The sequence below is a fragment of the Myotis davidii genome, unplaced genomic scaffold (assembly GCF_000327345.1).
Source record: "Myotis davidii unplaced genomic scaffold, ASM32734v1 scaffold27, whole genome shotgun sequence".
Classification (NCBI taxonomy): domain Eukaryota; kingdom Metazoa; phylum Chordata; class Mammalia; order Chiroptera; family Vespertilionidae; genus Myotis; species Myotis davidii.
In genome coordinates, this window is record NW_006297821.1 from 2,183,664 (window position 1) to 2,193,295 (window position 9,632).

The 9,632-nt window shown below is 44.5% G+C and overlaps 1 protein-coding gene across 1 annotated transcript in view; it reads right to left on the reverse strand.

The window, feature by feature from the left end:
- LOC102774335 (multidrug resistance-associated protein 5) overlaps positions 1 to 9,632 on the reverse strand; it is a 52,276-nt gene that overhangs the window by 36,786 nt on the left and 5,858 nt on the right. The window contains exons 5-8 of the mRNA XM_015570429.1: positions 6,704 to 7,060; positions 1,890 to 1,961; positions 566 to 690; positions 376 to 448 (exon numbers count right to left, since the gene is read on the reverse strand). Coding sequence (XP_015425915.1) covers positions 376 to 448; positions 566 to 690; positions 1,890 to 1,961; positions 6,704 to 7,060 — 627 coding nt within the window. The remainder of the gene's footprint in view (positions 1 to 375; positions 449 to 565; positions 691 to 1,889; positions 1,962 to 6,703; positions 7,061 to 9,632) is intronic.

Genomic DNA, 9,632 nt, shown 5'->3' on the forward strand with positions numbered 1-9,632 from the left:
AAATTCCCAGTTAGGGGTGTGCAGGAGGCAGCTCATCGATGTTTCTCGCTCATCAATGTTTCTAACTATCCTTCTCCTTTTCTCTCTGTAAAAAATCAATAAAATATATTTAAAAATATATATATAAAAATATAAAATCCACCTGACATATGAAATATTTATACACTTAAAACAGGTAGTGTTGATATGCCTGCCCCAAGGCATAAATGCTTTCCTAACATAAAGTACCAGTGAAAGTGGATCTCACTGTGTAGGTTTTTCTCCCACGCATTTAAGATGCACTCCTAGGAGGTGACTCAGGCAGAGCCTGGCCCCTCATCTCCCAGGATGCTCTCTGCTACATCCACGCCCCCATCGGGAGCAGAAGGCTTGTACCTCAGTCAGATCACTGTTGGGGAGAATGGCCAGGTCAGGCCGCAGGCAGCAGCTGTTCAGCACAGAGTTGTATCTGAAGAAGATAGAGACCTAGCGTCAGGGACACGGTTGGAGTTGAGCCTGTGGCTTGGGGGCCTTGCATCTCACACAGCCTAGACAGAGAGCATGACTGAAACCAAGCATTCCTTGCCTTTCTTCATCAAATTCCTTCCCAAAGAGGATGTTGTCTCTCAGCGTGGCATTGAGGATCCAGGCCTGCTGGGCCACATAAGCGAAGGTTCCGCCGACTGCAATGCTGCCCTCTACAAGTGTCATCTAGGGAGACAGCACCATCCAATAGTATCACAATGCAAAGCCATCCCCCCAAAGCCAACAGAACCCCCCACATTCCACAATCAAGTTGAAAGCTTTGACAGTTTCCTTGGTTGCTTTTTGGGCCCAAAACCAGACCCCACCTTTGTTCCACAGGTAGCTTCAGCAGCAAAGAAAATCAAAGGTCTCCTTGCTTATGTGCAATGGGAGCCCAGACAACCCATGACTTGAATGAACCAACACTTCATTCAGCAACCTATGGGCTACTTTACATCCTTTCTTTCTAAAGCAGTGGTTCTCAACCTTGGCTGCACATTAGAGTCACCTGGGAATCTTTTTAAAATCCCTATTTCTGGGCCTCATCTTCCGGAAATTCTGTTTTTTTTTGTTACTAATGTTGTGGCCCCACCTCATAACAAAGAAACAGAATTTCCGGAGGATGAGGCCCAGAAATCAGGATTTTAAAAGGATTCTAATGTGATGCCAAGATTGAGAACCACTGTTCTAAAGGCAAACGGTTTTAATTAAGGGAAGCACAAGTGGAAAGCCCTTTCAGAATCCCCTGGGGAGGATGCTGTAAGGATTTACAGCCTCAATTTTAGGGCAGGCCAACTCATCTTCAGAATTAATCCAGGCTATTAGCTAGGTCAGCTGCTTCTGTAAAATGAGGATCAAAGGGGGGAAAAATCCAGTTCGACATCAACTGGTATTACAGAGTATCCATACAATGATGGTGAACCCTCCCCTCCAACATGAAGAAACTGCATGGTGACCTGTTCACTTTGAATTGTTTTCAGTCATGGTAATTGATATGAATTGATTTCCCCATTTTACCTTATTTCAGGGGTCCTTTTGGGACTGATTGTTGACAGTTTGTCTTGTGTGAGGGATGCTATAACTTGGAACAAAGTTTCATTGACCAGTCTGTGCAGTCCTTGCACATAAAGCTTGTTCTCTCAAACACTGTAATATACAGTGTACACACAGAGGTGATCGCTAAGCTCCCTTCAGACTCAATGCTGTGAAGGGGTGGGAATGTAGTGGGGAATGGGGTTGGGGGAGGGAGATGCAGATGAAGGGTTCATTTTGTTTCTACCTTTCCTGATCCTCTCCAGGAAATAAATTCAGTTTTTCTGAGGCCTTTGCTAAGCAAAGTCCAGAGAACGAAGCAAAAAATGCCAAGGACAGTAACAAAATCTTACCTGGCCTAAAATGGCTGAGATGAGAGAGGTTTTTCCACTTCCCACACTGCCACAGATTCCAACCAGTTTACCCTGGGAAAAAAACAGAGCGAGAGCGAAGGTCATTAAAAGACTACTGACCACTCACCTCTAGGAACTTCCTATTTCTTTGAGGAAAAACACATCAACTACAGTCCATCAATATGGAAACTGCCTTCCCCATCACCAAGCAAGTCACTTAACTTTTTTCTCCCTTGTCAGCCACCTACTTCATAGGGTTTCTGTGGAGATACACTAAGATAACAGATGTGTAAGCTTTTGCAAAAATTAAAGATGCTAAGGTATCCTATATCACTTTTAAAAAGACCCAACCTCTTTCCTGTTTTGTTGGTAATCTATGTTTTTTTAAAATATATTTTTATTGATTTCAGAGAGGAAGGAAGAGGGGAAAGAGAGATAGAAACATCAATGATGAGAGGGAATCATTGATTAGCTGCCTCCTGCACACCCCCCACTGGGGATCAAGCCCATAATCCAGGCATGTGCCCTTGAATGGAATCAAACCTGGGACCCTCCAGTCTGCAGACCAGTGCTCTATCCACTGAGCCAAACCAACTAGGACAGCAATGTATGGTTTTTTATTGTTTATTTTATTGTTGTTTTTAGAAGAGAAAACAGAACTCTTAAAAAATTATTTTATTATGATTTTTTTCTCTACGGACTATACATTATTTTCAATAAAAACTGTTTACTGTTGCTCCCACTTTTCTACAAAATATTCCCAAGAATTGGAGACATCTCTATACCACCAATCCCACATAAAAGGGGAACCCACTCCTGTGATTAACTGAATATCTTCAGGCAAAATAATGGGCAGTGTTAAAAGTTCTTAAGAACAGAGATGATTTCACAGGGCCGTTAGTTTAGACCCTTGTACTGGATGAAGCCTCACAGAAAGGAAGGAGTAAAAAATGGTGGGGTAGAAAGACCATGGGTTCTGGAGGCAAATGGGTCTCAATCTGAATCCCAACTCCACCAGCACTTGACAACTGTTGGATCTTGGCCTTGTTGCTTAAACGAATACTGTCTCTCTCAATGGGCTTTGAGCAACTTGAGGAAGGGAATTATCCTTGTAGAACCAAGTAGTGTCCAGTACTTAATAAAAGTATGTGGGACGAAGTTTTTTGTGTGTGTTTTTAAAATATATTTTATTGATTTTTTACAGAGAGGAAGGGAGAGGGATTGAGAGTTAGAAACATCGATGAGAGAGAAACATCGATTAGCTGCCTCCTGCACACCCCCTTGGCCAAGGTACATGTTCTTGACCAGAATCGAACCTGGGACTCTTGAGTCTGCAGGCCAATGCTCTATCCACTAAGCCAAACCGGTTAGGGCTGGGACAAAGTTTTTTATATGGTCCACGAGTTTGAAAGATTATAGCCTGGTAGTAACGAGGAGACCAAATCACTGGTTCAATCTCTGCTCAGGTCAGTTAGATTTCCACAAAGAAAACTCTGCTCTGATAATGGACTGATGACTAAAAGAGACATCAACAGTGAAGTGAGACATCAGAGGACACTAAGTTCCCTTCCTCCCCCTAAAGGGGGGCTCTGGAGAATTATGGTCTCTCTTCAAAGAGGTCTAGTTCTGTGCATGTGGGCTCTAAAGGGCAGAACGAGGATCAATAGAAAGTAGGAGAGTGAACAACCATTGACTATAAGGACTAACCCTTGAATAGAGCTGATTAGCAGTGTGATAGAGCTGCCTCAATAAACAAGATCATCGCTATTCAATAAGAAGCCTGTTAAGAGTTAACTGAAGCCGAAACCGGTTTGGCTCAGTGGATAGAGCGTCGGCCTGCGGACTGAAAGGTTCCAGGTTCGATTCCGGTCAAGGGCATGTACCTGGGTTGCGGGCACATCCCCAGTGGGAGATGTGCAGGAGGCAGCTGATTGATGTTTCTCTCTCATCAATGTTTCTAACTCTCTATCTCTCTCCCTTCCTCACTGTAAAAAATCAATAAAAAAATATATTAAAAAAAAAAAGAGTTAACTGAAGTAAAAAAGTGACTTGAGCCAGCCAGCATGGCTCAGTGCTTGAGTGTCAATCTATGAACCAAGAGGTCACAGTTCAATTCCCAATCAGACACATGCCTGGATTGCAGGTTTGAGCTCTAGTGAGGGGCATACAGGAAGCAGCCAAACAATGATTCTCTCTCATCATGTTTCTATCTCTCTCCCCCTCTTTCTTCCTCTCTGAAATCAATAAAAATAAATTTATTAAAAAAAACTATATATATACACACACACACACACACACACACACACACACACACACACATTTTTTAAGTGACTTGAATGCCCTCCAAACAACCACCAGTTGTTTCCAGTGGTCTTACCTAGGACCATCTCCCCCTCTTGGTCATAGCTTTCAAGAGCTGGGAGCTTTTCATTCTCCCTGCAGTCTAGCTCTGGGTCTGTGTGACATGCTTCTAGTTAGTTGCTGACTTGATAAACACATTGGAACCCAGCACTCCCTACTTCCAGTGATGTAGGTAAACATTTTTTTACCACTGCCCTCAGTCCAAGGCCCCCTAATGTTCTCCTGGGTTAACTGTTCTCCTTGACTCCTTCCTGTTTCCCTACTTACTCTTCTGAATACAGAAGCTAGAATGTTGCTCTCATCTATAAGTCAGGTCACATCGTTTTTCTGCTCCAAACCCTCAATGGCTACTCTTCCTACTCAATAAAGCTGAAGTCGTTGCGGGAGGCTCTGCACCTAGCTCCCTGTCTGCCCTGGGCATCTACTACTCTCTCCTTTGCTCGCTCTGCTCCAGTAATAGGCCCCAGGGTCTTTGCAGCTTTGTCCTTCTGCCTGGAATGCTCTTCTCCCCCAGATATTCACATGACTCATCCCTTCACCCCCGCGGGTCTTTCCTCAAATATTACTTTTTAAAGGAAGCCTTTCCCTCAGGCAACCTATTTACATTGCAACCACCTGCTCCCTGTCCCAGCACTCTCTACCACCTCTTCTTCACGGCCCTTATCACCCTTTGACATACAATATACAGTGTTCTCCCCTACCCATGGTTTCACTTTCTGTGGTTTCAGTTCCTTGCAGTTAACTGGTCCAAAAGTATGAAATGGAAAATTCCAGAAATAAACAATTCATAAGTTTTAAACAGTGTGGCGCTCTGACGAGTGTAATGAAATCTCATGCAGTCCTGCTCTGTCTTGCCCCGGACACGAGTCATTCCTTTGCTGAGCTCTACTCTGTATACACTCCCTGTTCATTAGTCACTTCAACTCTTTTCATGTCTCTTTCCATATCAAAGTGCTTGTGTTCTCTTATTTTACTTAAAAAGTGCAAGCGTAGTGGTGTCGGCAACTTAGATATGTTAAAGAGCAGCTGTAAAATAAGTGCTTTTTGTAAGTGAAAAGGCAAAAATTCTCAACTTAATAAGGAAAAATCGTATGCAGAGGTTACTAAAATCTACAGTAAGAGCAAATCTTCCATCCTTGAAACTGTGAATAAGGAAAAAGAAATTCATGCTAGTTTTGCTGTCCCACCTTAAACTGTAAAAGTTGTGGCCACAAGTGCATGATAAGCGCTTAGTTAAGATGGAAGAGGCATTGAAGTTGTGGATGGAAGACATGAACAGAAAACATATTCTGAATGGCAAGGTGTTGCGCCAAAAAGCACTGAGCCACATGAGGCCGTCAGCAAGGGATCCCTGAAACAAGGGACACCAAGCCATTTCCTACAAGTAAGGGATGGTTACATAGATTCCAGAATAGGTTTGGGGTGAAAAATAGAAAAATTACTGGAGAGAGACCCACCTAATTCACTTACCTGTTATTACAGTACAGTGCATAACTGCTCTAGTTAGTTATTATTGTTAGTCTCTTACTGTGCCTAATTTATAAACTAAACGTTCCCATAGGTATGTACGTACAGGAAAAAAATTACCAGGATTTGACACTATACGTGGGCTCAGGAATTTACAGGTTCTTGGAACACATTCCCCACTTGTTTGCTGTCTTTGCCACTAGAATGGAAGCTCCAAGAGGGCAGAGGTGTCTGACTGGATTTTCCCTGCTAGAGCCCAGCCCTGCAAACAGTGCCGGCAGAGTTGGTCATGAAAAAATGGCTGTTAGATGAGTGAACGTATACCTACATCTGGGACCCTGTGTATGAAATAACCTCAACATGGTTCTGACTCCCAGTCATATTCTGTGCTTTCTTTTCTTTTATTTTTTTCATATTCTGTGCTTTAAACGCCTTGAACACGGAATGTCTGTTCCAGCCACTCTCTAAAGGAGGGCCTCTGAGAGACACCAGTCCTGTGTGCCTGGGCTGTAAGATCACACACTACAACGATCCTTTACTTGCGTTAAAAAATAAACAATTATAACCGAATTGTCAATAATAATAACAACACTGAGAATTCCTGTTATGTTCCAGGTTCTGTGTTGTGAACAGCCTATGGGTAATGAGAAGCTTACACAGAGCTGTAATAACCAGAACTAATGATTACAGCTCACATACAACTACCATCACCAGAAACCTACTCAGGGTAAAATCTTGGAAAAACCACTTGAATGTTTCATTTCCTTGCTTATAAAATGAGCATCTCATGAGACTAGTTGTTATTCATTTCTATTGTTAAATACCGAAATATTCCTCTTAGAGGTGGAGCTGGCTAGAATTGCTCATTGATTCAAAACCACTCCCAGCCACAAAACAGAAGTTTGCTGAAAGGAACGGCAGCTGCCTGCTCGTGCCACGGTGGACACCTGGGAGGCGGACAGGGCCGGGGGAGGCCCAGCGGTTACCTCTTCGATTTCCAGGTCGATGCTGTACAGCGTCCTCTGTAGGCGGAGGCTCCCCAGGTGGACAGGCTTGCCCTCTTCCTCCTCGGGACTGGGCCGCTCGTCGCTGTCCAGGAGGAGGTGGCCCTTCTGCTCCGCCAGCGCCTCCTGGTGCTCGGTGCGCTCCAGCTGCCTCGCCTTCTCTTTCTTGGCCCTGGCAGCCCTCTTGTCTTTTTTCGTTTTGGGGGTCAGCTTGGGTGAGCTCTGGATACTGGAGTGGGAGGAGTCCCATGCCAAGGTGGCATTTTTCATCTCTATCTTGATGTGAGGACTGGCTGGGGTTTTCTTTATCATGTGAACCTCTTCCATCAGAAACAAACTCTGATAGGAGTTGTGAGAGAGGTGCAAAGATGAGACACTGGATCAAGACCAGGGAGACAAGCCTAGGGCGTACACTCACGTAGCAAAACACATCAGGCTATACAGTGGAAGAAAGCTGAAGGGCAAAAGGTAGCTCATTAGTGTAGCCCTGCCTCAGGCCCAGCGAGAGGTCACGGGGGTGTGGGGACACCCTCAGGAGGAACAGGACCTTGTCAATGGCCCAACGCTCGACACTACCAATTACATGCCAAACTAGTTCTTCGCTTTCTACCGGTCTATGTGACCAAAGGGCATTTACTAGCCCATATGCCAGCCCTTGTTCTCACCCATGAGTTGCTGGGCAGCAGTGGGAAAATGCAAGCAGAAAAACCACAGGGCCTGTTGCTCCCTACACAGACCCTCATCACTGCTTCCCTTCCAGACCACCCCTGTAGAACCTCAAAGCCTGTGTGCTTCCCTCACCCACAACATGGCACGTGTCTAGGGGAGAGGCTGAGCGGAGACAGTGCCGAGGCCTCGCTAGCTGAGGTCAGAACGGAGAGCCTAAAGCACTACTGACGGTAGAGGACTCCTTGCCAATAAGTCTCAGGTCTTCAGAATCCTGCCTTGGAACTTGGTGTAACTCAAACCACCAAAGGTAGGGACTTGCGTGGAAGTGAAGGTTATTTCCCTCAGGAACATCCTTGGGAAGAGAACACAACTCTCCCCACGCATCCCCTGAGTCCCACTGAGTTCTGTTAGGGGAAGAAAGCTGGAACACTTCTGAAATCAGGTCTGAAACACTGACCAAAATCAATCTCAGCCCAGGACTTCGATGTGTCCATGACTTTGAACCCACTTCTGACAACTCTCTTCAACCAGTGGTCTTCTCTACAAGAATGGTATCCCAGCTGGGATGATTTTTTAAAAAAAAATCTTTTTTAAGTAAAAAAAATGTAAAAACAACATTAGAAAGTCTTTATTTTATGTATTTATTTATTTTTTTAGAGAAAAGATGACTTTTTAGGGCCAGAACTCTCCACTCAGTTACTGACAACCCCCTGCCATTAAATGCACCACACGATCCCCTTCCCAAGCTCTTTTTGTTGGATCCGAAACTTCAGAGCCTGCTCCTTTCCTCCCTTAAATTGCCACATCTCCTACTTATTCCTATTCCCTAACCTTCCCAGAAGTGGCATGGTTCTAAGTCTCCTAGCTGATCTTCACACGTCATCACCCTCAGGTTTTGACTCTGAACACAGCTGTTGGTTTCATTTGGTCACAGCCTTCCTAGAAGACTAAGCTAAGAATAAGTTGTCAAAGTTGTTACCGCCTTCACACAGTAAACCATATGTCCATCCTCTCTCTCCCCGTGACAGTTCCTAAAGGGCCTCTTAAACCCCAGTGGGTAATTGAGAAACATGCTCCTTCCCCACGGTCCCTTCCCACAGGCTCCCGGCTGCCCCGCACTCCTCCCAGGAGGATTTCCGCTTCCGGCCACTCTGCCATGAGGTGCTGAGTCGCAACACTTGAATTTATATCTACTTGGATTTGCACTTGCCAGGACAACAGAATCTTCGAGGTACAGAAACCATGAACCTCAACTTTACCACAGGACACTGACCATCAAAATACTACTCTTATTGACCAGAAGAATCAAATCAGAATGTATCCGTTAAGCAGAAGAAGGACTACTCGTAGGGTTGCCAGGTAACATACAGGATGCCTAGTTAAATCCTGATTCCAGATAAACAATGAATAATTTTTCAGTGTTAAGTATGTCCCATGCAATTATTAAATGGATGTCCCGTGTTTTTGTTTGCTAAAGCTGGCAACCCTATGCTGGTGACAATCTTATCAGGACAGTCACAAGATGGCTTCTCACTACCTTTCTACAGGTTATCATCCTAGAAGGAGGAGAAGGGGGAGGGAGAGGGAATAGTGGAGGAGGAGAGTGGGAGAGGGAGGTTGGAAAGGAGGAAACTGCAAGAGGAATAAGATAGAAAGGGACTGAAGTCTCATGGGGAATATATAACAGAGCTGTGGCTGATTGTGCTTCCTTTATTAACTCTGAAGCTTCCTGGATAGAGGAAAGAGCTATGAGAAAAGCCACCTGCTAATACAAGTCCTCGCTAATAAGTGAAGAGAGCTCTCGAGAAACAAGGAGCGAACAAATCTATACCACAAACTCCTACGTCTTCATCCAAAATGCCTCCAAACGCATTCACTAACAAGGAGGTGGGACACATTGATAGTTGAATCATTTGCTTTCTTCCATGACTGAATACTGTCGTTTCAGCAAAATAAAGCTCTAGTTACAATTAGACCATTTCTCTTTAGATGGCTCTGGCTCTTAGCCTTCTAGCAGCCAGGCTGGGGTGAGGGAGGGCAGGGGCTGGGGGGCATTCTTAAACAAAATTCACCTAGTTATCCATAAATAAGTAGAATATCATTTGGGAAGCTCTGATTCATTTTTCTTAAAAGGTAAACCCATTTTGTTTTCTCCTGAACATCTAAGGTGATGATATGAAACCCTCAAACGCCTGAGCTTCACGCCTTCTAGCCACGAATGCCACTTGTTTTGCTGCAGGAA